Source organism: Lepisosteus platostomus, chromosome 9 (genome assembly GCF_059453375.1).
Source record: "Lepisosteus platostomus isolate fLepPlt1 chromosome 9, fLepPlt1.hap1, whole genome shotgun sequence".
Classification (NCBI taxonomy): domain Eukaryota; kingdom Metazoa; phylum Chordata; class Actinopteri; order Semionotiformes; family Lepisosteidae; genus Lepisosteus; species Lepisosteus platostomus.
In genome coordinates this window covers 54,532,367-54,559,996 of record NC_142619.1, presented here as the reverse complement: position 1 = coordinate 54,559,996, position 27,630 = coordinate 54,532,367, and the positions used below count along the sequence as shown (strand labels likewise).

General features: G+C 48.6%; 1 protein-coding gene and 1 long non-coding RNA gene across 4 annotated transcripts in view; one reads left to right on the top strand and one right to left on the bottom strand.

Annotated features, from left to right (window-relative positions):
- The window catches only part of nuak1b (NUAK family, SNF1-like kinase, 1b), a 33,481-nt gene extending 6,638 nt beyond the window's left edge, over window positions 1-26,843 (top strand). The window contains exons 1-8 of one of the 3 annotated variants that reach the window (XM_088645645.1): window positions 1,689-6,028; window positions 6,131-6,315; window positions 7,170-7,290; window positions 12,007-12,158; window positions 13,558-13,623; window positions 14,524-14,643; window positions 19,818-19,950; window positions 21,030-26,843. In XM_088645645.1, the coding sequence (XP_088501771.1) occupies window positions 7,218-7,290; window positions 12,007-12,158; window positions 13,558-13,623; window positions 14,524-14,643; window positions 19,818-19,950; window positions 21,030-22,063 (1,578 nt within the window). In that variant the 5' untranslated portion in view covers window positions 1,689-6,028; window positions 6,131-6,315; window positions 7,170-7,217 and the 3' untranslated portion in view covers window positions 22,064-26,843. Of the gene's footprint in view, window positions 1-1,688; window positions 6,316-7,169; window positions 7,291-12,006; window positions 12,159-13,557; window positions 13,624-14,523; window positions 14,644-19,817; window positions 19,951-21,029 lie in introns of those variants that run through there. The other 2 variants (XM_088645644.1, XM_088645643.1) reach the window with 2 other exon arrangements.
- LOC148655259 (uncharacterized) lies at window positions 14,514-15,270 on the bottom strand. Its single transcript, XR_015941232.1, has 2 exons — window positions 15,097-15,270; window positions 14,514-14,837 (listed from the first exon to the last, which is right to left on the bottom strand). It is a non-coding gene; the product is annotated as an uncharacterized LOC148655259 (long non-coding RNA).
- Window positions 26,844-27,630: the final 787 nt, after the last annotated feature.

The window sequence follows — 27,630 nt, the reverse complement described above, 5'->3', positions numbered from 1 at the left end:
CTCATTTGTTTAAAGCTGCATCTATTGATGTTCTAGGCTGCATCTATCGCGGGTCATTTGTTCTAGAGTGTCTCTATAGCTGCTCATTTGTTTCTAGGCGGCGTGTCTTGGCGTTCTAGGCTGCATCTGTTGCGCCTTGTGTGTTCTAGGCTGCATCTGTTGGTGTTCTAGGCTGTGTCTGTTGCGGCTCGTTTGTTCTAGGCTGTGTCTATTGCAGCTCGTTTGTTCGATTAGGTAGGGTCACCAGGCCTGTCAGCGATGCAGCTGAACACAGAGTCCAGGACTTTAAGTTACAGTCTCTACTCCGAATGGAGGTCTTTGGGAGATTTTGGGAGAGGTGGGTTATTTTTTCTTCCCAATAAATTGAATTTATGTCTCTGTATTCTCTGTTCCTTTTCTCCTTCTCTCATTTCTCCCTAGCACTGTCCCCCGCCCCTTTTGAACTGGAAAAGAATGTTATTAGCAGACTTTATACGTGGTTTGTTTTGTAATACTTGATGTTTTGTGATGACTGGCAGGCTTGTTTCTGATAAATCTTGTATGTCAAAAAAGTAAACCGATATCCTCTCTATCAGCAAACTGGTTCTGGACCCAGGGCTGCTCTTGACTGGCCAGAGCAGTCAGGATACAGCATGTCAAACTGGGTTACAGTGCAAGCAGTACTGCTCTGTATATAACAATGGGCACTTTGCCTACAAGCAATTGCTGCTTAATATCAGCCTATTAGTTTGTTTGACAAATGCAATCGATGAAAGACTTTCTCAGTTCTTTGTTTTATTTCCTATTGGCTGTGATCCAGTTGCAGGCGCTGCTGTTATCTGACATTTGAGACGCCGAGATGGCTGGAGGAGGGAAGGGTGCTCTGGGGTGGCAGAACAAGGGTGCCACCTGCGAGACCCAGCAGAGAGCGCGCCAGCTGTGTGGGTTTGTTGAGTCCCAGCCCTCGGCCATGGGCTCACGCACGAGGCATCGTTTACCTCTGTGGCCAGCAGTGGTCGCTGACTCAGCTGTCGCGCAGGCAGACACCTCCATGGGGGTGAGAGAGGGGAGGGTGACAGACGAGGAGGAGGAGGAGGAGGGGGAGAGGAGATGAACCGAACAGGGAGGAGAAAGAGGCGGAGCGAGGAGAGGGAGAGGAGGCATCAGGGAAGTGGTGTAGAGGAGTTAAGGTGAGACAACGGAAGAACGACATTGAGGACTCTGGTGGTTTATAATAATAGCTTATTGTTATTTCTTAACATTCTGAAATTAATTTTAATAAGTATTTACCCATTTATTAGGGCCATAAGTCTTGCTACTTCTGTCTCTTTATACCTGGAAAAGGTGTTAGTGGGGCCAGCAGGGGGCGCTCACCCTGTGGTCCATGTGGGTCCTAATGCCCCAGTATAGTGATGGGGACACTATACTGTAAACAGGTGCTGTCCTTCGGATGAGACATAAAACCTGAGGTCCTGACTCTCTGTGGTCATTAAAAATCCCAGGGCGCTTCTCGAAAAGAGTAGGGGTGTAACTTGCCAAATTTCCCATTGGTCTTTGCCAGTCATGGCCTCCTAATAATCCCCATCTCTGAACTGGCTTCACCACTCTGCTCTCCTCCCCACTGAGAGCTGGTGTGTGTGGAGTGTACTGGAGCACTATGGCTGCCGTCACATCATCCAGGTGGGGGCTGCACACTGGTGGTGGTGGAGAGTCCCCATCACCTGTAAAGAGCTTTGAGTGGAGTGAAGAGCACTATATAAGTGTAAGCAGTTATTATTATCTTACTCATCAGTCTCTTTCAGTTTGCCACAGATTGCAGATTATGGATGAGTCTTAAAATATGGCAGGGAGAGAGAAGCAGGGGCTGACGGGGACATGGTCGTGTGGAAAAGAGGTGGACGAAGAGAAGGCACACCTCTGTGGAGAAATACAGCTAGAAGGCTGTGCTGACAGCGTGGCTGTGAGTCGATAGCGACAGATGAAAATGCACCTTCAGCGGGAAATGAAAGCTGCCGAGAAAGTTAATATCCTGCAAAGGTGCTGAGAGAAAGGACACGCAAGAAGACTAATTACTGGGCAGTGAAAAGACAATACACAAGTACTTGACCAGGATAAGAAAATACAGTGAAAAACAGACCCAGACAAAATACAGGCTCAGGGACCACAGCCTGTCTAGTATAATAATGTAAAACATTGAAATTGACCACTTTTTTCTGAAGCTAAAACTGAAAGTTTTCAGAGAGCCATTTCTGCAGATTGCATAATGTTTTATAGTGTTCACTGTATTTAAAGGTAAATTCGAAATATTATGGTCCATGAACCAGGTACAGGCGTGCCCACTCATCTATTTGTGTGATCTGTGTTTTAAATACATACAGTACTGTGTGTACAACACAGAGGACACCCTTCAGATCTTTAAAATGTGAAATCTTGCGTCTTAACTCTCTGGAAGGTTGTGCTCTTAATCTGCCACAGTGGCCCGAGAAAGAGAGGCCTGTCATTAAAGTACAGTGGAGCGGGGGTATAACCTTACGTAGATCAAACGGATGTCATGTTAAACTGCATCCGTTTGGGAAGCCCACAATGCAGTCCTTTGTGTGTCTAACAATGATACCATTTCACTTAAGACAGCAGCCATTGAAGCCCGAACCAGGGTTTTAAAACAGGGGGCCCGGCTGGCACTGGGATCAAAGCCTGCTGCGTTAATGATCTATTGAGAGTCTCTCCCAGGTTCAGGGCAGGCTGGAGGGGATGGGTTTGTCCGCGGGCAAGACGCTGGGGGACGCAGTGCGATGGGCTGTGGCACTGGGAGTCTTTGCCGAATCTCTTGACTATTTCCACTTTTGAGGAGGGTCATCGGCAGCTGACTTTAGCTGTCCTTGGTGTGCTGGCTGGAAAAGGAGGTGCTCTATTACCGGAGACAGATCCCAAGTGAGCGGAGGCCATCTTGCTCATTGGGTTGCCCCTAGTAACTCCTCTGAGTAGTGGCATGGTCCAGATTTTGGCCTGTAATACAGCCATCTTGGTCTGTCGTTGTTTTGGCTCTCACATCCTGGTTTTTCCCAGATCAACATCTGGCTCATAACCATAAGAGGACAGCGGTGACACATGGGAAGAGTTCATTCAGCTCATCTGGCCCTGTTGGTAAACCAGATGTCCAGTTTTCGGTCAGTGTTAACCATGCTTGCTTAGGGAGCCTTCACACCGTCGATGTCTCCAGGAATGACTCCGGTAACTGCTGTAGGATGTTTTCTGCTGTGGATGCTGACAGGGCCTGGGCTGGTGAGGGAGCAAGGTTACATGGTGAAGGAATAGGGGTCCATCTGAGCTTGTCGTCCTCTGTGATGTGCCCTGCATAGGATGAGATCAGAGCGATTGGTCTGCTGCACACATGCCTGGGAGACACTGGGGAATAGTGGGAGTAGGAGGGCAGGACTCATACAAAAGATAAAATTGAAATATATAACAATGATAACGTAGCTCTGGACAGTGGGCAATGTATGCTCTTAACCACAGTTTTGCCTAACAGATGTCCAGACTGCCCAGCTTTGTTTGTAGCCCCTCGCATGTTCTCAAGTCCACTTCACTTGAATTAACACGACCAGATTCCTTATAAGACACTTGTTCTTTTTCTCAAAGGCAAGCCTCTGTGCAAGCCTTTTAAGTGTGGAATTTGCAGTCCTAGTTTTTTTTTCTTTTTTTCCGATGGAATTCGCCTCTGTCTCTGTAGAAGGAAACACCCTCGCTTCTTTCAAGAAACGAAAGAAGCCAGGATCTGGCTTCAACGACGTTACCTGGGTAGATTTGTTCCATGCTGCTGCACACCTTTGCGTAAAGGAGTGCCTCTGCAAGTTGGAACTGCAGGAGGAGAGCTGAAACCTCACGCCCCCCCCACACACGCTGTGTGTTGCTGTGAGACACGCAGGCCCGGTCAGTCAGTTAGCACTGTACAACAGTGCCTCTGGCAAGATTCACACCTCCTCTCTCCATCATCCTCCACACAGCAGGATGAGAGAGCCGCGAGGAGTACTGACACAAAACACCGCCTTATCTGCCCTCTCTCCCTCGAATTCTCCATATTGCACCCCCCCCCCCTCCTCTCTGTTCTTATGCCTACATTCTTGCTGGCTCAATTACTCATTCCCTCTACTTTTTTTAACACTCCAGTTTCCCTCCCTCACCCTCTCTCTTCTCTTCTCCTGTTGCTCTAATTCGTGTCCGGGCTTCATCTATTAATAATTAGTCCATATCCTTCTGCCTGCGTGCAGGGCCGCGTTACCATGGTAGTGCCACATGGGGCCTGTCTGTGGATGGGTTTTAGTGAGCGCTGTTTGTGCAGACACTGCCCTCAGTGACGAGCGATTGCAGAGGATTACAGGAGTGTGGGGGCACCACAGCAGAGATCAATTTTCTGATTAGCTTATTTTGTGTTATATAGCTGATGGAGCTGCCGGTTGATCAGTGACCTCCACCGTTTGACCACAAAGTGAAAAATAAAACAAAGAAATCTTTGCTGACAATGTCAACACGAGGCAGTGATTGTGTACAGTTAAGGAGTTGTCGCATCTTTTATCAGTGCCCCCATAATCTAGTTGCATGGTGTAGAAGATCAGCTCACGTGAACCCCCTGTTATATAGGGTACCTGCACCCTGTTTGCTGTAACCTTTGAGATCAAAGCTGGCGAACAGTGAAACAGAGGCCGGGCCAGTCCTGTTGTAAACCTCTACCACACTCACTTGGTCTATAACCTGCTTTTGCCTCACTGGATTCCCCTGTAAACCATTATTTAAAAACAGAAGGAGCTGCCTTGCTCTTCTCTCTTTTTCCCCTCATGAGAAAAAAACGACCCTGAATTCCCCCTGCGGTAAATTATTCCCTGATTTAACAGTGACCCCTCAAACGAGCCGGGCACCAGGACGAGCTGAGCAGACCTCGGCACCTGTGTGCTGAACCTTTTTTCTAGAGCAGTAGTTTCCAATCCTGGTGCTGCTGACTCACACCCCTGCGGGTTTTCATTCCCTGCCGCCTTAATTAGATAAATGAAGACTCAATGGATCTAAGGAGCTGCTTCGGTTGAATATGTGCATTTTGTTTTCGAGTCACAAGCTTAGAGCTCGGGGTTAAATACCACGGTTAAAACTCCGACATGTCGAAGAGCAAACAGTTCAGATCGGTCTTGTTGTTATTAAGTCAATGAAGGGTCTGATTGTGTCACTGAGGGCTCAGCTGGAACGAAAGCCAGCAGGCATGTGGGTCACCAGGACCCGAGAGGAAAATCAGACGCAGGTGCCAGCGGATCTTCCTCTCTGCGCCTGCCCCTGTTCTCGGTCCGAGTGCTCCCGATCCCCTTCGAACCCGCAGCACGGCGGGTCCCGGGGAGCTCAGAAGCCCAGGAGACCGGTTCAGGATAGACTTGTCAGCTCGGTTCCCTCTGCTGTGCAGACCCGTCGTCGGAGGAAAATGATCCGAACCCCCCAGTCCTGTGACGCAGGCCCGCCAGGACGTGCCCCCCCAACCCGGGGCGCAGCTGGGTCCCACTGCGTCACGCAGCCTGGTGCGCGCTCCTCGCCCGCTGACGCTCCGCCTGCTTCACGCTGCCGCCTGCCAGCCTGGGATAAGGGCATACGGTGGCACGACGCCATCTCCTATGAAACAGACGGATCCATGCCCATAATTTGCCATCTGATATGCCTATTAAACGCGGATGAGGGCGTCAACAACAACACTAATAATATGAGCGGCGGAACACGCCCAGTTATGCTCAGCCTGCCTTGAATGCATTCCACTTACTTTATGGCTTTTTCGGAAGGCTGCGGCACCAAAGCGTCAATTAAGTTTTATTGTGCAGCGCGCTCCATAGCTATCGCTGTCATGCAACTAGTGTCATCACGCAGCGATGGGAGTATGGTAAACGCCGGCTGAAACACACTTCTGTAGACGCGGCCCGCACCACTCACGCGGTCAGGAGACCGCAGGGATGTCCCGGTCAGCTAGCGGACTGGATGACCCCGACGGCGCCCGCCCTCTCTCTCCGCCCGGCAGGAAAAGGTGATGGAGCCACAGATCTAGTTTGTTTCATCCCCTGGCGCTGGGGATATTATATGGCCCCTTGAGACAGGGCTGTGACACCTGTTTCGGTTTTCGCTACAGGGCAAGTGCGGACCCTCCCGTGGAGCAAGCTCAGGTGGGCAGGGGCTCTTTTCTGCTGCCCAGGTGTTCACCCTTGCGTGCAATGATGTGGTGGGATTGATGTGATGGGAAGCTGATGCACTTCATAAAATACCTTGAGTCCATCAACCCACAGCGTGTTTTAGAACGCAAAGAAACCATTCAAGGTGAATTCACTGCCGGAAAGTAATCACAATGAAAAGGCACAAGTGGCCCCACTGGTCAGCCTTCGTCAGCTGTGAGTCACACCTCACAGAAGCCCCAACGCTGTTTTTTCTTCCTCCTCTTCCTTGTGGAAGTAGCCTCGATGTGCTCCTCTGCAGCTGAGGCAGGAACTTGAACTTGAACTTTATTGCCATATGTAACCGGTACTGGTACAATGGAATTCTTACTTACAGAAAGTCTCTCGATTGTAAAACAAGTGTAAAAAACAAAACGAAGCGCAAACAGTGCATCAAGACAATGTACAAACAGTAGACAATGTGCAAGTAAACATGTAGACAGTTTGAATGTAAACAATACAGACGTGTAAACAATGACTGGAGAGACCCCCGTCTCTGGTGTCCCTCTGATCTAGGCCCCCTGTTCCGAATGCAGAGGTTCTCCTCTTCTCCAACGCGTATTTCCGCTCGGCAGGTGGCCGATCTGTCTGAGTCCTCCCAGCAGGAAGGCGTGCTGGCCAGCGACGCTCCCCACTCACGTTGCGGATCCTGGACTCCTGAGATGAAATCTGTGTGTAATGCCCGCGGCATTTCAGAAGTGCTGTTCACCCCCTTAGACCCGAGATTTTGCTGTTCTTGTGTGTTTTTGTACTAAAATGTGCCGTGCTACTGTTCTGCAATCCTACTGTATCTCCCAGCGTGTGTATGCATGTACAAGTGCACCATTGGTCTATTTAGCCATTTAACTCCGAGCTTTTGGGGGGATTGGGGACCTTTGATGTTCCCTTTGCATAGCTGGGGTGTCCTGCTTTTGTCCAGGGTGTCTCTGTTGTAACTCCCCGTTTCTTTCTCTCTCCTAGGTGGCCATCAAGTCAATCCGGAAGGAGAAGATCAAAGACGAGCAAGATATGGTGCACATCCGCCGGGAGATCGAGATCATGTCCTCACTCCGACACCCCCACATCATCTCCGTCTACGAAGGTCTGTCTGTATTCTTGTTGTCCATCTGCCTCTGTACGTCTTTGTCTTTTTGTCTCTTTGTACCTCCCTGCTGGCAGTGGGAGCACAGCCTGTCCTCTCTGAGCAGCCAGGTCTGCCTGTGTCGCCCAGTTTCTGTGGCCAATCTGTGGTCACTGAGCTTGTCCTCTCTGGGCAGCCAGGTCTGCCTGTGTCGTCCAGTTTCTGTGGCCAGGCTGTGGTCACTGAGCCTGTCCTCTCTAGGCAGGCTGGTCAGTCTGTGTCCAGTGTCTATGGCCTGGGTCAGTGGTTCTCAATGCTAGTCCTGTAGTACCTGATGCCTGATGGTTCTTGTTCTACTGGACATCATTCAGGTGTGTGAGCTGAAATGTAACAGGAACTATAAGTAGACATAAGAAGGGAAAACACAGACTCTCTAAGGGAGTGAACAATATAGTGTCACCTCTGTGTTCTCAGTATATACTGTAGAGGTCATCTATCAAGAGCTGTTTAGTCAGAAACAAGAAAGCAAATGTTTAATTAATTTGCAGTTCGAGTTGAAGTTTAAAGAGAGATCGCATAAAGATCAATGTGATGAAGTTCTTGGAAATAATGAGCTTTAGGGTATTGTTGAAACCAAGGACTGAGTGCGGAACAAAAGCTAGCAGACGCTGGGAAACTCCAGGACCAGGACTGAGAGCCCAAGGCCTAGAATATCAGAAAATCATGGGCTGTCACTAGTATAGTATGGTCAGCAGTCTGTCTGAGCCTCTGTCGCTGCTTTCCTGTCTTCCTCCACTTGTCTGCCAGGGTCTGTATTGTCCCATGAGCATCTTTCTCTTCACCAATGAGTTTTGGACTTCATGGATTTTAACAGTTTATATTCCTTCAGTAATGATGGAAAACCCCACTCAGTTGTTGCCTGGCAAAGTGTGAGGCTGCTTAAATTTCTGTGGGTGTTGTTTCTTCAAATGCATTACTGGAGACCTCTTGGCAGGGAGTGAACAAGACCTATCTCTGCCAGTAGCCTATGTGTTTCTGGGTGTCTGTGTTTATTTGGATTGTGTCTGGGTCGGAGATTGCGAGTCTGCGTGTTAGTCTGCCTATCTGTGTTTGTGTGTGTGGGTGTGTGTGTCTCCATGTGTTTGGGCGATGGAGTGTGGAGCTGTCCCACATCAGAGGAGCTGCGTTTCGGATCACTCCCCCTGGCTGCTGCTCTGATCTCCCGGCCAAACATCTGCTCCCCGTTAGAGAGGAGCTGCAACGACGGACCTCAGGCAGAGTCTAACAGACTGGCCGAGGAGAGGGGGACTGCAGCCGGGAACGGGGAAACTAAAGAAGCTCAGCCCTCCAGTCCAGCCAGTGTGTGGCTTGATCTCCATTCACCCACCACTCCTTCCGCTGGAACGTTGAAGGAAACCTTTGATGTAAAATGTTAATTGTTTAATTGAGCCTATCTAGCTCATTTGGCCGTTAGGCGCTAATTCATCGGAGAGTCCTTGGAGGAATCCAGGTTAGGGGCTTTAACAACATGGCTGGGTAGCTGAACCCACACACCCATAATCCTTTGGGTAGAGAGGTGCCTCCCGTTTTCGGTTTTAAAAGCACTTTTCCCTTAAATTCCTCTGGTTCGTGCTTCACTCTTGATCATAAGGAAGTCTTTATGGGTTGACGCGGTTGGTGCTTTTGAGGATTTTGAATTCTTGGATCAGGTTCCCTCATAATATTCTGTGTACAGGGCTGAAAATGTTTGGTTCCCTCTGCCAGACAATGTAGGAGATTCCAGGAAGTGCTCTTTACTGGACTGATTCTAGAGCAGGACTGTCTGTTCTAGGACGTGGTGAAATATATACTGTACAGTACCGTGTACTATGCACTGTATGGTATCTATATACCATATACTGTTGGATACAGCACAAACAAACACTAGCTGGAAAAATATCTGCCCTTCACCCAGCCCGAATCGGCCATGTGCATTTCCGTAAGTCCAAAGTGTTCACCCACTGTGGTGTATGGTATCCCGAGAGTGTCCCGATGAGACAGCACTTCTGGCTTCTGTGCTGCATCTCTGTAGATCTGAGTGTCGTGATGTACTCCAGCCCTGATCCCAACCGTGAAGCTGACTCTGTTGTATATTCACAGAGCCCTGGTTCACTGCAGTACACGCTCAGTCAGTGAAGCCTGTGTGTACCTGTGTATGGACAGCTTAGAATAATAATGAGCTAAACCCCCCAAAATGAATTTTGTGAAATAAAATCAGGATGCTTAACATCCTTTGTTCCACACGGGGAAGACATTTTCTGAAAACCAAAATTTAAATATATTGCAGTGAAGATACCAGAAGTGCAGAACCTAAGGAATACAGTGAACTTTTTCAGTGGTTACATGTATATTCTGTATCCGAGCAGAGCCTGGGGCAAGTAGTTAAAGATGTGCTATGAACATCATTGACTTAGCTGTATGAAGTACAGAGCACGTGTTATGGATAGTCAGGCGTTTTTATCAAAGATAATCGCAGACAGCAGTTAGCTATAGGAGAGGAAGCGAAAAACAGCAGGCTTTAAGGCCTGGCGAAACGTAAGCAAGCTGAAAGAATCCAGACAGTGATAGAAGTAAGCTCTGTCTTTGTAAGCATTTCCGTTGAGGTCCTGACAGCACTGATCGCATTTTAAGCCTTTAATTCTACCTGTGAACCACACGGTTCTATTCTGTTTATTCTATTCTGTGTAAAAAAAATGGTCAAAAATGACAAATTGACTAATTTAAGCATCTTGATATCTTGGTAAGGAGCTGCTGTCCTGTCTTGAGCAGGGTGAAAGTTGGTGGATTTTGACTGAGCAGAAGTCACCTTTTAATTGGATACTTTTTATTTACCTTTCCCCTGTAATAGAGGTCAGTTTGCTTTGTCTTGTTCAAGCTTCAGAGGGCGTTTTTATTGCTGGAGAAGCACAGAGGATGGGCCTGTAAGAGGACTATCTTTATTACAGAGAGGTGGCTTGATGTTCAGACGCCGAAGTCCAGCTCTGTCTGAGATCCCACTGGGTCACGAGTGACAGCTAGATAAGGGCTGCATGGACAAGCTACTTAAAAGATGCACAAGAGACGAGCACACCCGTCTCCTTGCGCTGGCAGCTGTGCTGATGTTCTCCATCAGTAGCAGTGAGAGGCAGTGAAATTGTACTGTGTACGAGCAGCCAGACGCCGTGCGAGAGAGGCCGGGGTCTGACCTGGTTTGCATTGAGTACGGACTGTAGATGTCGGCACGGATCTGGGGAATGTGACACGGAGGCGTGATTCTCTCCAACCAGCTGCGAAAGTGTCTGCCTGCCCTGGGAATGCCCTCGCAGACGTGCCCAGACACCGCAGAGGTGCCCGCTGTTAAAGTCACCCAGCTGCCCCACGGCCTCGGCTAGCCCCGATTCCCGTCGCTGAAATCCGCCGCGACAAGAAAACAAGAGTCCATGAATACTGAATGCAGTTCAGAAATGGTACATCCCGTAACTCACAACAAGTGCTTAGAAAAGGAGAACCCGGTGCAGTGCTTTTTCCCTGCTGATTATTTGAATGGTTCGTTTATTTCGGGTAGCTCTCTGAGAATCAAGCTGAGAAAGGGGTTTCTGTTACTCCTCCATCCTATGGGTCAGGGTCCACACCTTTGCTCTCTCCCCCCTGCTGTCCAGTGAGACCGCGTGCAGATGTGCACTGTGGTCATCGCCGGGCCAGGAAACCACATCTGCAGAGCTACAGCAGTGAAAGAGGGGGAGAGTGTTCAGGACACCACAGACACTCCTGGAGAGCACCGAGATGAGTGGTGCAGAGTCTTCCTTTGTTTAGGACAGGAGGGATTGAGATGCTCATATGTTTGTGCCTTTCTCATCATCAGTTCTCCAAGATGCAGGGCTAGTATAGGTTATCCTAGCAAGGTCATGATGGAGATGTGTTCCTGATAACAGCTTTTTATTACCTATGATGGTTATGGGACGGCTTCACTCTAACACCAGTATGGACTGGATGCTCATCAGCTTCCACATGCCTTCTATTCTGCATCTTAATATTCACACTGATTGCCTTGATGTTTTTTTCCTCTTTTATTGGTGCCTCTCTTCCTGGAAACTGTGGATTGAAAGTGCTACAGTAAAAGCATTGAAACAAACACATTTAGCTCGGCAGCTGTACATTCTCTCCATTCATTCTCTGTAGCTAAGTACTTAACAGGGAGTATGATCACGATCTTGTGCTTTTCTCACAGGTGTTTAAACCACTAATATTTTCTTTTATTTTTTGTGTTGTATTTCTATTTTAAGTCTGTAAGCTTTTGCATTCTGAGAGGTATGCCTTTCAGTTCAATTTGGTAGTTAATTGAACCCAGGATCTTATCCTGCTGTTGCTTGAAAGGAGCCAGGGTATTGACATCAACAGCATGGCTGGGTAGCCTGTTCCCCACTCCCACCACTCTTTGTGTAAAGAATATGAGGTGCTATGATATTCCTTGTAGTTTCCACTTGAATCGTCTGATTTGTGTTTCTACACTGCATTGCACTGTGCTGATACCCTGATTCTGAGGTGGAGAGTTACTCTTCGCTGTTCAGAAAATGCGAGCAAGCCGCAGACTCAAGACTGCGTGCTGCGCTCTTTGAAAAGATCCTGTGGGAGGGCCTTTGCCGTTGCGTTTTCTCTCCGTCGGCGGTCGTTTTCGGGGGCCCGTCCTCACCCTGCCGTGTCCCGCCGCCTCCCTTCCAGTGTTCGAGAACAAGGACAAGATTGTGATCGTGATGGAGTACGCCAGCAAGGGCGAGCTGTACGACTACATCAGCGAGCGGCGCCGGCTCAGCGAGAGGGAGACCCGCCACTTCTTCAGGCAGATCGTCTCCGCCGTGCACTACTGCCACAAGGTGCGTCAGCGTCTCTCGGGGGGGGACGTGGCGGCGGTGTCGGGGGGCTTTGGGAGGACATGCGGCACACTCGGAGCTTGCGAGGGGCGAATAACGAGCCGATCGACGCTGGCATTGATTAGACTGACCTTTGGAGGTTCAAAAGCAAAAATAAAAATGAATCTCTAACATTCTGTTCAAAGGGGCATGATCAGGTATAGCGCACTTAGCCTACCTCTTCCCAATGACCTGGGAACTTATTCTCTTAGAAAATTATGTTGAACCACTTTAATTCCGCCATGAATTGTGTATAATGTTTTTTTAAGTAGCCCTGCCGCCCACTCTTACAGTGAGATATAGTGACTCCGATGGCAAATGTACTGAATGAAAAGAGATTTGCACACTTTGACAGCTTCAAGACGAGAAAAAAAAAGCTATATTGATCATTTTACAGAGTTTAAACTCTGAGTGCTGCGGCCTCTTCTCCTCCAGCCCCCTCGCAGCGCGTGTGGCCAGTCAGCCTGCTGTCTCGCCCTCTCGTTAGCGAGCGGCCTGGGTTGGCCATCGTCAGCACAGCTGGAGGGCAGTGATGTCACCGAGCCAGCTGGGAGCCCATTGTCCTAACCCCAGCCAATCAGAGGGCAGGGCTGAGTCATTGTGGGCAGCTGAGAAAGACGGCACAGAGAGAGTACATTACATCTACAAGTGTGGAATCACAGCAATACTGACTCTTCCTGCTTTTGTGTCTGAGTACCAGGGCTGCAGATTAGGAGGACATAATGTACTATCCACAGAAATGATCAAGGTTCTTTCTTACATAAAACACATCCTACTTGTGAATGCGTAAGTAGGTGTCGGCCTTATATATTATGAATCGTTTCTCAGTCTTCAGTTGGCCGTTGTTTTTTATTTTAGTTTGGTCATAGTCACTAGTTTCCCTTGGATCGTAAGGGATGCCTTTTGACAGAACAGAAGCAGCTTCTGCCGTGTTCAATTGTTAATCACAGGATGTTTCAGCCCCCCACTTTTTCCTTTGCAAAGACACAAGATCGTTCTTCTGGTCTAAACAAGCAAGCAAATTGTTTAAGCTATTGATTCGTACTGGAGGTGTAGAGCTCAGCTGGACTGAAAACCCGAGACAGTGTTCCTCCGGGACACTGAGCTGCTGCACATTCCCGAGACTATATTGCAGCTCCTTACAGCTTCAAGAAGTGAAATACAGTAGCAATTCCAGAAGTGCAAAGCCCTGTGTTTGTTTTACAACCAGGAGAAACGGCTTTAAACTGGTCCAATGAAGTCGCAGTGAGCCGGACTGAGAGATAAGGGCCTTGTCCCCTGTGAACTGGGGTTGCCTCCCGTCATGGAGAGGTGTGCCGACTGTGTCATCCGAGGGGCTAACTGTCGCGGGTGTGCTTTCCAGAACGGCGTGGTGCACAGGGATCTGAAACTGGAAAACGTGCTGCTGGACGAGAACGGTAACATCAAGGTAAGCAGGCTGTCTTCTGTGGCCCTGGAGCGTGGCGTTGAGAGCACTGCCAGCGGGTCTTTGTGGGCCGGCGCGCACACGCTCCACTGGCTGGGAGGGTCTGGCCACGGCAACACAGCCCTTCCCAGAGCCAGAATCTCCCTGCAATGGCACACCGTCTGGCCAGGAGGTGCGTGTGTGTGCCTGAGCCCTGACGAGCCACTGGTGTGACGTCAAGAGCCTCCTCCAGTCCTCTTCCCGAGAGGAAGGAGAGGGCTGGATGGCAGAGATAAGGACCGGGCGGAGAGGAAGGGAGCGACTGGCCGGTAAATCAGCCCTTTCCTGAGCAGGAACAGGACAGCGCGGAGGCAGACGGAAGTGGGAGGGTGGGGAGGAGGCGTGTGTGTGGGCCAACCAGAGTGGACAGCCAGAGGCTGTGCAGAAAGGAGTTGCTGGGTGATAAGGGTGCCGTTTTTGCAGGGTCATTTTTTTTTTTAACTTCTAGGGTCAGGGAGGGTTTAATTTGACCCAGAACAAGGAGCTGAAGGGAGGTGTATGAGCAAAGACCCAATACCGGACCTTTTCATTGTGGGCATTCAGAGCTCTGCCTTATTAGAAAGAGCAGGCGTGCCTTTCAGATAATACAAGTGCGGTAGAGTGCCATGGGCAAAATCTGTGGCCTGCAACACACAGGGCCTGACGTCAGCGGCCATCTAGGAGACAAAAGTGTATACAAAAGGCAAAAGCAGGGCTGTGACGGCTTCAGATTTTCAGCCCTTTTATTTTCATGTGAAGGTGCGCGTGCTGGTGTAGGTTTCTTCCCCGGCGAATGGTCCTGCAGCACACGGTAGCCGGTAGCCGCTCCAAGAGGGACGCGGCGGGATTAACGGAGGAGACGTTTGCCTTTTCTCCCCCCCCCAGATCGCGGACTTCGGACTCTCTAACCTGTACCACAAGGACCGGCTCCTGCAGACGTTCTGCGGCAGTCCCCTGTACGCCTCCCCCGAGATCGTCAACGGCAGGCCCTACCGGGGCCCCGAGGTAACGCTACACACGGCACCCGCACGGCATCGTGGGCCCGCCCTCCCGTCAGGCCCCTGCGGCTTGGCCAACCACGACTCGGGGGAAACCAAGCTGCTCGTTAGCCCACAGCCAGGAAATTAGAGGGATCTGCTAATCCTCGGTTGTATAGCGGACAGCAGAATGTGGCTGTAAATCTTCAGTCCCCAGTCGGTCTGTATAGCTAGATAGATAATACTTTATTAATCCCGTAGGGAAATTAATGTGTTACAGCAGTCCAGCCCAAGACAAGCAAAACAGACATCAGAATAGTTATAAGACAAAAGACAAACAAGATACATAAAAATAAATACATAGGTGTGTGCAAAATGTGCTGATCATAGTCACTGTAAAAACAATAAAATATGTGCAAAATGTGCATAGGTTTATACAGACTGATTGTCCAAAAAGTACAATGGAGTAAACATGCTAAACATGTATTCGCTGCTAGAATGAATGAAAGCGATGATTTGTTTAGCTGGAGCTTCAGTATTTGGAAAACAAACCTGATACCCCGAAACCGCAGGTTTGCTGATATAAAGGTGAACCTACAGCTGGGCAGCCTAAGGGAGATTTTCACTCATTTGTTACAGTATTATCCTAGAGGTCTCTGATACATAATCAAACCATTATTTTGAGGGAATAATTAGCCTAATTAGATGTTTGCCATTAGTGGAAGGTGCTAATTTGGTGCTTACTGTATGTGATGTCATAGTTGAAATCTCTAACAACCGAAAAGCTGAAAAGCATAAAATCGTAAAACAGGTCTAATTAATCAAATAAACAGTTCAGCTAATTTGACAGCTGAACAGAGGAAAGTCTGTGTCTTGCTGGGAGCAGTGTGGTGCCTGTGAACTTTCTGCTGCGTGTCCCGTCCAGCATAGGAAACACAAATAATAACAAAAAATAATTTTCCCTGATGAATCAGATAATTTTCTTGCTCCTAACGAGAGGGGGGCGTTTGTCCCATCTAGCTCATGTGGTAGTTAGTAATTGACTGATCCAAGGATCTCATCAAGCTTTTTCTTGATAGTAGCCAGGCTTCATCAGCATGGCTTGTTCCATTCTCCCACAACTTTCTGTGTAAAGTAAAGAAGTGCCTTCTGTTCTTGGTTGTAAATGCGAAGCCATAATACAACTAACAAGCCATAATACCATATCTTTACGGGAGCACCCCCCCTGACAAGGAGTTAAAGCACTTGAAGCAACGAAGTTGTTCTTATCAGGTTTTCCTCCCAATTTCTGAATTGTTTTAACAAAACAAGCCAAAGAAGATCATCTAAAAAAAAAAAAGGTTTGCATTCCTGCTGGTGTGGAGGGAGAATTGTCTTTCGCTGGAATCCAACAATAAGTTATCGGCCAGCCCTGATTACCCTTGAACATTTTCCAGCAGGATATCGCAGCCCTTCTATTAACCCCGAAGGGCACGTTGCGTAACCGTTCCTGTGAGCTTCCTGAGGCTGGGGCCATTATGTAATGCTTGTAGAGGATGTGAGGAATTCAGCCTCTTCCATTGCACCTCCTTTGTCCAAACACCTTCCCCAGAAATGCCGAATCTGACATCACCCTGAACAGCTGAGCCGCGGGAGAGGATGTTAACTCTTTAGCCTTGGACTCTGACAAAAGAGATTCGGAACTACAAATAAAAACAAACAGATCTTATGTTGACGATGCGAAGAGTCTTTTAAACGACATGTAGCTTAAACTAGGTATTAAAATTCACAATATGCTAACGTACCATCACAGTAAAAAAAAGGGAAACAAATTAATTACTTTTTATAACATACTCATAATGGTAGACTGCTTCTCATCATTGGGTCCACGTGAGCATCAGTCTTTTAGTCCCTCTTAATAAGTATCTTAATAACCACTAGCTGTGAAGTCTAGAAATGATGTGGAATTTGACCTGTAAGCAGCGATTTAAGCAGAAATCTGGAAGATTCTGGATGCTGGACAGGATCTTCACTACTTAATAAGAAAGGTCCAAAGTGAGAGAAGAGTGAGACCTGGTGGTTTCTTGAAAAATCTTAATACACCAGCCTCAACAATATGTGTTGTTTGCTCCAGACATTCACAATGGCCTTCCTTCTGCTTTCAGTACCTGTGCTACATCCAACCCTAAACTCAAGAGGCCTACCCTACAGTATCCTGTAACAGGGTTGGTGTCTGTCCAACAGAAATTCTATTTATAACCTTGAATGACAGTGAAAAAAAAACAGCACATATGTTCTAGGGCAGTGGTTCTCAAACTTTTTGGACCAAGTACCACCCATGATCAAACCAAAGCATCCAAGTACCACCTACAAGTCATCTCCTCATAGGAACCCCAGGAAATCTCAATGACCAACATGAGCTTGCGCACGCACACAAATAATAAAAATAGCATTTTTGCAATTACCATCTCAGTGAGAGGGGTGAACCTGTTTAGTCGAGCAAAGCCCTGCAATGTCAGGGACGAGGGCAGTGAGCTTCAGACGCAGATCTGGCTCAGCATCCGTTTTGTTGCAGTACTTTGTCTTGATTGCGAGAGCCGAGAAGCCTTTCTCACAAAGATAGGTAGTAGCAAAAGGCTTAAAAAACCTCACAGCCTTTAATGAGAGGGCTAGGTATTCACTCTGTCTTTGGATCCAGAAATCCAACAGCGACTGTTGTTTCAATTCGGACATCAAAGTCGCATCAGATCATTACTCGAGCAGCTTCTCTTGTTCAGCACAGGTCAGATCCTTGGGTATTCCTATGACATCAACAGTAAAGGGATTCCCAATCCACTCTGATGTGGCCTCAACTGGAAAATACTCTGAGAATTGTTCTTCCAATGACAAGAGGTGCACTGCAATCACATCTCGAACAGCAGCATCAAGTGCCACACTGTATGTGTGCAGATAGTTCTCCAAAGTTGGGAAAGCAGAGACATCACTTGCGTTGATTTTATTTACAAAAAGCTGCAGCCTTTTCTTCATAGCAGTGATCTTGTCAGACACGTCACAAAATTTTAAAGTGAGCCCCTGCAGTCCCATATTCAGCTCATTCAAATGTGAGAATATATCAGCCAGGTAGGCTAATTTAACCAGCCACATTACAAAGCACACTGAATAGATATGAATTCATTGGTTGAGCCCTGATACAAGTCACAACATTGACAGCAGAGTCTAACAGATTTTAAATCCTCAGGCATTTTCCTGAATGCCAAGGCCTGGCGGTGGATGCGTCCACTTCATATCTGGAGCAACCTCTCTAATTCGTGCGACTACACCGCTGTGTCGGCTGGTCATTGCTCTAGCACCGTCTGTACAAACTCCGACGCTTTTTTTCCAGTTGATGCCATTCTCTTGGATAAATTCATCCAGAAGCTGAAATGTGCTCTCCTGTAGTTCCTGTTGGGAGTGGCTTATAGAACAGGAAGTCCTCATGGGACCCTCAAACTCGTATCTAATGTAAATGAGCAAATTGGCCAAATCAACAGCATCTACAGACTCCTCTAATTGCGGTGAAAAGCATCTTCTCATCTAAACGCGCTCTATCAGCGTTCTTTTGACATCATCTGCCATATCAATAATTCTGCGAGTGACCGTGTCTTTCGAAAGGGGCAGCAGGTCGAGCTGTTTAGTGGCTTTTTCTCAACACATTATACCTGTCAGCTCTTTTGCCAACAGCAAACAAAGTTCTTCACAAGTAGTGTGGGGCTTACCTGCTTTAGCAATCCGCAAGCTTGCATTTTTCCCCGTTTCAAGTTAAAAGAAGTTTTTATTTTATGTGCATGGGAGTGAAACACGGGAGACGATCAGTGTTTTTTTCTCAAATTAACCTAGAACAGTTAAATATTTTTCTGTTATCTATCACGCTTTCCTGTGCTCACAAGAGTGGCAGTGTTCCAAAATCACACAGCTACCTCCCTATTTGCTAAAGATAACTACTTTTAATACAACGGGTCTCCTACGTCCGTAGCACGCATTCCTATACAATGGTATAGAATTACATAGTAGCTCTTGTGTCCACTCAAGTATTAGCGTGTGCTGTATCGTCGTAGCTAAGTACGTAGGCTGCATATTTGACAGAAACTAATTTTATTAAAATAGAAAATCTGAAAACCCATCCCAATTTTTCAGTGCACACAACAGATTTCCAGGGTCATCTGGCGTACCACCTGGGGGCGCTGCAGGTACCACACTTTGAGAACCACGGTTCTAGGGGACAAAACACTTTGTAATAATTATACATGCACAACACAACCGATACACTAAGGTGGTGCAAGAAAACGAGCAGTATAGGTAATAATGGAACATTATGCCGTGGAACAGGGAACTTGGCTATACAGACGTAACAAAACTACACAATTACACACAGTCTTAGAAAAATCCCACACTTCAGCAAGACCAAGCAAAAACTATGTAACACCCGTTGTACCTGTGCTTGACTTAGTAATGACATATTTGCTAAAAACTAGTTCTGACACCTACTGTAGCTCCCCTTAAGAGTGATAAGTAAAGAATCTATGCCTCACTATGCACTGGATAGCCTGACCTATTTCCCAGTGGGGAAAATAATCATTAATATTCAGATCTTCCAGGTTTTGGTGGCCTCCCAGCACCAAACACAGCCAGAGATCATAGATCTCAATAAAGAGTGATTATTTTTTCAGAAAGAGAGGCAAGACAGAAAAGATGGGGAAGCTATATACAGTAAATAACCTGAAATCTACAGAACCGAAACTACAGGGTACACCTTAGGATCTCTGCGAGTTGAACTGGAATATAAAAGCTAAGGTCTTAATAGGTGTGTGCTACAATCCATAACATGAGCACAAGTAATTTTCTGTATGATGCAATGAAGGTGATGTCATGTTACTGGGAGATTTCAATTTTCCACCCAGAAATTGGGATACTGTGATGAATAACATAGATGATGAATTTGATATAGTTGAAATGGTTAACAATTGTTTCCTAATCCAGTGTGCAAACACACCAGCTAGGAAAGATAATGATTTTTAATATAACCAGATTATAACTGGCTTTCAGCCATTCCTTCCTAGACTGGCCTCACACCGAAGTCTTGTGAAGTTGCAGAACGAAATGTCTGTCTGAATTCTTCGTTCAATGGTTGTTGGCCTGTTCAATGGTTGAGTCCAGAATGTGACCTGCTGCTGTGTTTGGTGCCAGGTGGACAGCTGGGCTCTGGGCGTGTTGCTCTACACCCTGGTTTATGGGACCATGCCCTTCGACGGTGGCGATCACAAGAACCTGATCCGTCAGATCAGCAACGGAGAGTACCGTGAGCCCACCCAGTCCTCCGGTACAGTCTTCCTCCCATGCTTCTCCGTGGTTTTCTCTTCTCCTCTCCCTGCCTCTGTCTCTCTTGCGGTCGACTCTCTTCTCCTCTCCCTGCCTCTGTCTCTCCTGCGGTCGACTCTGTTCTCCTCTCCCTGCCTCTGTCTCTCCTGCGGTCGACTCTGTTCTCCTCTCCCTGCCCTCTGTCTCTCCTGCGGTCGACTCTGTTCTCCTCTCCCTGCCTCTGTCTCTCCTGCGGTCGACTCTGTTCTCCTCTCCCTGCCTCTGTCTCTCCTGCGGTCGACTCTGTTCTCCTCTCCCTGCCTCTGTCTCTCCTGCGGTCGACTCTGTTCTCCTCTCCCTGCCCTCTGTCTCTCCTGCGGTCGACTCTGTTCTCCTCTCCCTGCCTCTGTCTCTCCTGCGGTCGACTCTGTTCTCCTCTCCCTGCCTCTGTCTCTCCTGCGGTCGACTCTCTTCTCCTCTCCCTGCCTCTGTCTCTCCTGCGGTCGACTCTGTTCTCCTCTCCCTGCCTCTGTCTCTCCTGCGGTCGACTCTGTTCTCCTCTCCCTGCCTCTGTCTCTCCTGCAGTCGACTCTGTTCTCCTCTCCCTGCCTCTGTCTCTCCTGCGGTCGACTCTGTTCTCCTCTCCCTGCCTCTGTCTCTCCTGCGGTCGACTCTCTTCTCCTCTCCCTGCCTCTGTCTCTCCTGCGGTCGACTCTGTTCTCCTCTCCCTGCCTCTGTCTCTCCTGCGGTCGACTCTCTTCTCCTCTCCCTGCCTCTGTCTCTCCTGCGGTCGACTCTGTTCTCCTCTCCCTGCCTCTGTTCTCCCTCCTTTTCATTTTTTTAAATGTATTCAGATTGTGCTTTTTTGTTTTACTTGCATGCGGAATGTTAGGGACAGTTTTATCTTTTAACCTTTCGCCGTGTAGTGGTTCAGTCTGCCGCGCTCACGTTGGCGAATTGTGGCTTTGAGCGGGCAGGACTGTTTTTATGTTGGCCAGGATTTTGGCGGCGGTGTGTTTGGGGGAGGGTGCTGTTACGGGAACGAGGACGCGGCTCACCCGCCGGCGTGCGTTTTCTCTCTCCCTCCCCCCCCGATCCCAGACGCCCGGGGGCTGATCCGCTGGATGCTGATGGTGAACCCTGAGCGCCGTGCCACCGTGGAGGACATTGCCAACCACTGGTGGGTCAACTGGGGCTGCAAGAGCAGCGTGTGCGACTGCGACGCCCAGCGGGAGGCTGGCTCTCCTCTCCTGGCAAGGTTCATCGACTGGCAGCACCGCACCGAGCCCAGAGCAGGCAAACCGGCGCGGGCCGAGCCCACGGCCCTAACCCGCCAGCGGTCCCTGCGCAAGTCCAAGAAGGAGAATGAGGCAGGCGCGCCCCACGGTGAGGACAAGCTTGGCCTGAAGAGGCCCAAGGGAATCTTAAAGACGAGGTCCACAGGAGAGCAGCGCTCGCGTAGCCTGGGGGAGCTGGAGGCTGTCATCTCCCTCCAGGACCAAGACTCGGGGTCCAGCCCGGAGCGGGAGGAGGAGTCCGCGGGTGGGGGCTCTCCAGCCAAGATGGCCCCCACCTTGCCTAAGAAGGGCATCTTGAAGACAAGCCAGCAGCGGGAGTCTGGGTACTACTCCTCCCCGGAACGCAGTGAGTCTTCCGAGCTGCTAGGGGGCAGCATGGTGTCTCCTCCCACCAGCTCCCCACCCAAGCGAGCAGCTGGCAGGAAGGGCATTCTGAAGCGCAACGGGAAGTACTCCACCTTCAGTGCCCTGCCAGCCCTGGGTCCCGCTGGGGAGGCCTCCCCCGCGGACTCCGGACTGTCCCGCAGCCAGAGCCGCCCCTCCAGCGTGGTGAGCGATGACTGCACCCTGTCCAGCGGCCCCTTCAACCTCCTGGACTGGCCGCAGGCACCGCAGCCCAGAATCAGGGGCTGTGTCTCGGCCGAGAATTTACTCCAGCTGGGGGACTTCCGAGGCCTCAAGGCTGCGCCGGACCTCCATGGGGGCAAGTTCGGTCGGGGGGCCCAGGGGGCGCGGGGGTCTCTCGGGGACAATGGCAGCTTCTCCCTGCTGGGCGACCTGGACGATATGACTCAGGTGTACCAACAGGCCCTGGAAATAAGCAGCAACCTGACTTAGGGGGGCTCGGAGAGGGAGGGGCGGGGGGCTGGTGTGCGCGTGCGTCTACACGCCTGACGAACGGTGCGTTGCCGGGATTCACGGAGTGCCGGGGTTCGGCCCTGGTGGATGCAGTCCTTGAAGTCTCCTCTTGGGGGTTCATCCAGGAAGACACGCCGCCTGATGGGCAGCCTGAAAACAGCCCAAAGCTGAGGCTTTGAATTGCGGGGAGCCCTGCCTCTCGGCAGCACCAGGAGCGCTGCGATGTTTACGCCTTGGGCAAAGGCAAGTAAGCACATCGACGAAACGAGGAAAGGTTGTGCTTTGCGTGCCATAGTAAACTCTTCCAGTAAACCCCACTGAAGAGAGTCAGCCCGAGTTTACGAGAGCACCTTAAAACTGTTAGTTTGTTCTAACAAGTTTGTTATTCCTTGCGAAAATGAATCAGGGTCACGTTTCTGGAACTATTAACTGCATTTATTTAATTTTTTTTTAAAAAACATGTGTATATCCTTATATTTATTATTATTTTTAAATTAGCATAATGCCAGTCCCATTGGACATAACTGGTTTATTCAGCCATTACTGGAATATCTCAGCACCCCGTATCTCTTATCCCTTATGGAACAGACATATATTATAAATATATAATCCTACGAACTATAGAGTTTGAATTGTTGTATTCAATATATCATTGTATATGAACAATACATAATATCTGTAGCCACATTTTATCATATATATGTGCTATGACAGTATAATTGTACTTTATATGAAATAGGTACTTGATGTGAAGCTCTGGCTCAGTGTATATACATTTGTATATGTCTTTTCCCAAAGGGTGAGGAGCCGATGAAAGATTCCTGGTTTATCCCTGCCCTCTGACTTTGCCACATGCTGTTTCATCTCCACTGAGCTGTTAAGGAGCAAAGCTCCCTCCTCTTGCTTTCCAAGCAGAAATCGATGATTTTCTCTGTCAGGTAGCAACAAAGGAGACTGTAAGCTTAAGGTTTCGTGCTCATCATTCCTGAGTCCTTGGCCCCCTAGTGTTGTAATATGAGTAGGTTTCTATTCCCTTTGGGATAATTGTTTCCGATGTCCGAGTCCGTTTGGCTCCTGACATGTCTTTGAGTGGAGCCGCACTGAGGAGGAACCTGAGAAGTTCAGGCCGCTGTTTCAAACGGGTTTCTTCACTTGGGTCTGATCCGAGAGACCTATTTACATCTGCGGGTGCCCCCTCAGACACTAGCACTTTGCACGCGTGCAGGCACAGGAGCTGGAAAAATAACCAGGGAGGAAGTATATTTTCCCCTTTCACTTCCGTCTGCAGTGGGCCATTTCTGATTAGCAGAGCTGGCGGCGTTGCAAACCTAATGATTTGGAGACAAAGTTGAAAAAATGCCAAGTGGCTCTCCAGGCCCCCCTTCAGTAAACACCTTCTAAAAATACAGTGTTTCCTTCTGGGCTTACAAAAAACACAAAGCAGTGTTTACAGATCTGCGCAATCTGACATTCTGTGCAGAGTCGCTGTGTCAACACGGCTCAGAAATCTCAATTGATTACCTTGTTGATAGGAGACCCAGATGGGTTTTTTCCAGCAAGGTAAATTTACTCGGATAAAGACAGCAGGCTTAGTGATTCAGGGCTGGAAAGCAGGCCAGTGGCGTGCGTTGGAAAGAATTTGCCCTTCACGGAGAGCTTGTGTGTAGGGCAGCGCTGTTTTTTCTCTGGAGCTGTTGTTTTACCAAAGGGCCGTCATGTGATCGAATATTTGCAGCCACGACCTTAAAAAAAACAACCGGGGAGGTGGATGAACGGGACGTTCTAGCTCATAGACTTCGGGAGAGTTGTCAGAGCAGGGTTTGAGGTCGGAGAAGTGAAATGCTGATGGTGATGGGATGCACTGGATGTTCAAAGTGCATCAGCCTGTGATATTTATACTGGATTTGTGTCATGTGTACAGGAGACCAAGATTGACTACCCTCCTCGGCACGTTCACCTGAAATAAGATTGGGGAGTCCAGGATTATTGTTAACTGGGATCTGTGAATCTTCTGGGTAGGGTTTCTATGTGTCTGAGCTGCTGCCAAGGTGCCTGAGCCCCAAGATGTGCAGCAGGACTCGGAGTGGACGCATCTTTAAATTGTGTTGTACTGTTTTTCAGAATTTAGTGGCTGTGTGCCATAGCCAGCCTAGTGCTGGACCTGAAAAGAAGGGGGTTATAGAGCAGTTATAGAGAGGGAGAGCAAGTGATGAGGACGTAAGGGGTGGTCAGAGTTAGTGAGTTAGGCGGTTGGCGATTGTGACAATAAACGACTTTTAGGAACCTTCTACTCTGGGTGAGTGGGGCACAGACATTTCTTTACCAAATATGCGCGTTTTGCTTTTTAAGCTCCACCAAAAAATGATCTTCAGCAGTGAAAAGCAAATGATTAATCTCTGGGAAAGCCCACGTGCTCCGAGCTTATCGGACAGCATACATAACATGGTGTACACCCGTTGACCAGGAGTGACCCAAGTTTAAGCACTGGTTTAAAAAACACCAGGAGTGTCTTTAAAGATCATGGAAAGAAAAATCTAGGAACCTTCCTGATGTCGGTGCATTCTTTTTGAAAAAGCAGCACATTGTTTTTAGTTGTCACAACTCCAGTTTTAGCGGCGCAACCTGCTGCTTTTCTTAATTTTTTAAATGTAAAGTGTTTTTGTGATCGTTGTGCTGCCCACTTAAATAAGGGGGCCCAGGGTGTACTGTGTGGTGTACCCAGTCTCTTCTGGCCCCTGTTTCCTGTGGGTAACCTCTCCCCCAGCTCCTTATCCAATTCGCTCTCCTGATGCCCCGCCCCCTCCCGCGGTGCCCCTCCCACTCCAGAAGAAGGCTGTAGAAGGTGTGTGTAGTTGAGAGTAGGCATGTAGGGATAAAGCAGTGGGCTTTTGGATGTGTGTGATACCACAGAGGAGAGTGTTATGTGTAGAAAGAAACCAAAGATGGAAAATAGCTTTAATTGCGAGACAAGAATGGAGACAATCGGAGACCAGATCGGTATTTTGGGGAATGCAGGGTACAGGTCTGGGAACAAACTTGAACTTTGCGACGTTAAAAGGGAACATTTTGAGCCGAGTCGTGATTTTATGGGGATGAAACTTCACCAAAGGTAGTGAGTGAGAGGCTGCATGCAATTCTAGTGCTGTTTGTTCGTGAGGAAGAAACAGGAAGGTCCAGACCTGGAGTTCAGACGAGCGAGAGGTCAGCAGGTGATGGACTTGGCCGGGATGCATGGTGATAAATTGTACAGATTGAAGGACAGTATCACTGGAGAGCCAGCACTGAACAGACAACTGAAATTCCCTTGTTTGCTCCAAAGATTAATGTGCAAGCATATGGGAACTCGATTCCCCCCCCCCCCTGCAAATTAGATTCGTTTTGCGACTTGGATGTCCTCTTAGAGGGCAGTGGCCTCTGGGGGCTCAAGCTGGCGGGCAGCAGCTGCTGGGGTTCACCAGTCCTGCCCGTCACCATCGCAGCGGCCTTGGCAAGGCCGGCACAGGCAGGGGGAAACTGGCGTCTTTCATCCCGTCAAACATGGTGGATCACAGCCGAAACATCACCCGCATTCCTGCAGATGGCCACCCCCCCCTGCTGCCCGGCGCACAGCGCTGACACCGAGCGCCTTGCTTTGAAACAGGCAGCACTGGGGGGTGCCCCTGGTCAGCTTGTGTTCTTTTCAGACTGATGCTATTGTTAACTGGATTTGTGGGTAACAATATAATTGAGTTATACTATGTTAGTATTTTTTTTTACGGTTTTAATTCTCAGAATGTTGATTTTTTTTGCTCTATTTAATGTCGGGTCCCGCGCTTTTGCGAATACATCGGGAAGCAGGAAAACGGGAGCGAATGTGTTGAGTTCGAAGACCTTAGAGCGCACCTCTAGGTGTCTTGCCTGGCTGGACTGGCACAGTGGCCTCAGTGTTCCCGGGACACTGCTGGGCTCACAGCAGCGCCCTGTTAGTGCCATCCTGGGCACCCGCGGCCCCGGAGTTTGTGGGGCTCCTCCTTTTTCCTGTTTCTGTTTTGGGGGGGACATTGTGGGCTTTTCCACAAACTCGACTGATAATTGGTCTTATGGAGGAAGTTGAGATCTCGGGTGAGCTGGGTTATAGAAGGTCCTCCAGCCCTTCCCGGCCCAGGGTCAAGGTTAGCTCACCACTGCTGGGGAGGAGTAGGGACAGCTGGCCTTCCTGCGGACTGGGAATCGAACGAAGGAGATGGGGGGGGGAGATGGACCAAGACCGTTCAAACACATTTCTGCCAAACTGGAAATAACTGGTGCATTAGAATTACTGCGTAGGAGAAAGAAAAAAAAAACTTGACTGGATATTTGTTCTTATAGTATTATTATGTTATTTAATTATTCTTATTGTTCTTGTTATGATTATTATTTGTTCTCATTTTGGATGTTGTAAACCTGGACTGCTGAGGCGGCTTGACTGCCTTCATTTTGTCTCGTGCCTTTGCTCTCATTATGTTTGATTATTATGATTGTTGGGGGGGGGGGGGGGGGTTTATTAGATATTTTATTTATTTGTCTCAAAGCCATTTCGTTCGGGGGAACGCCGTGCCCGCCCGCGCTTGCGGGTGTTCTGAATGTCCCGGAGGTGTCTCCTGCCAGCTGGGCTGTGGGAGGGGAGAGGGGCTCCTCTGGAAAAGCCAGTCGAGATCCGCTGAGATCACACCCCTCCCTTCGCCTGCTGCAATAATACATCTGCAATAAGACTTCGAATAAATGGATCATTTAAAAAAAAGACGTTGGCCGGAGTCTGTGTGGTGTCTGACTCTCTTCTTTTTTTCCCTAAGTGTTTTTCCGCCCTGCTCCCTGTTTCTTCCCCCTGCTGGACAAAGAAGCTGAGTTCGCCATGAATTTGAAAAGAAAACAGGTGAAACCTGGCCTAAGGCAAACTGAACATGATGACTTTTTTTAGGCACCTGTGGTATTGCCACAGTTTTCGCTCGGTTCTGCTACACCGAACTGTGATTTACCCCAGTAAGTGTGAGACTGTCTCAGCACACAGGTGCTGTGGGGTTCAACACGGGTGCTCCTTCTGGGGTTCAACACACAGGGGTTCTGTCTGGTGTTCCACATGGGGGGCGGTCTGGTCTGGGGTTCATCACACAGGTAGACTGAGATTAAACTTCACAGGTAGGCTGGTATTTAAATGTGGGTTGACTGTGTGGAGTTAAACATGGACAATACGTCTGGGGTTAAACACCTACTGTAGGAGGTCTAGTCTGGGGCTCAACACATGAGCACTGCAGCTTCATGGACAAGTAACCTCCCAAACATTTCCAAAACCCTAATGCCTCTCCACAGAGAACACACTCTCTTCACTGCTTTTCTCTTAACTCTGTATTATTAAGATTCTCACCTCACCTCTATAATTTGCTTTATTGTACTTAATGCATTTTGCATTCCCATGATATAAATTAGTCAACCGCTAAAAAGAAGTGCACCACACGGACCTTGCCAATATTACACAGTGCCAACAGACTATTTCAAAATGTAATCCTGTTTTTAAGTGATTATTACTCCCC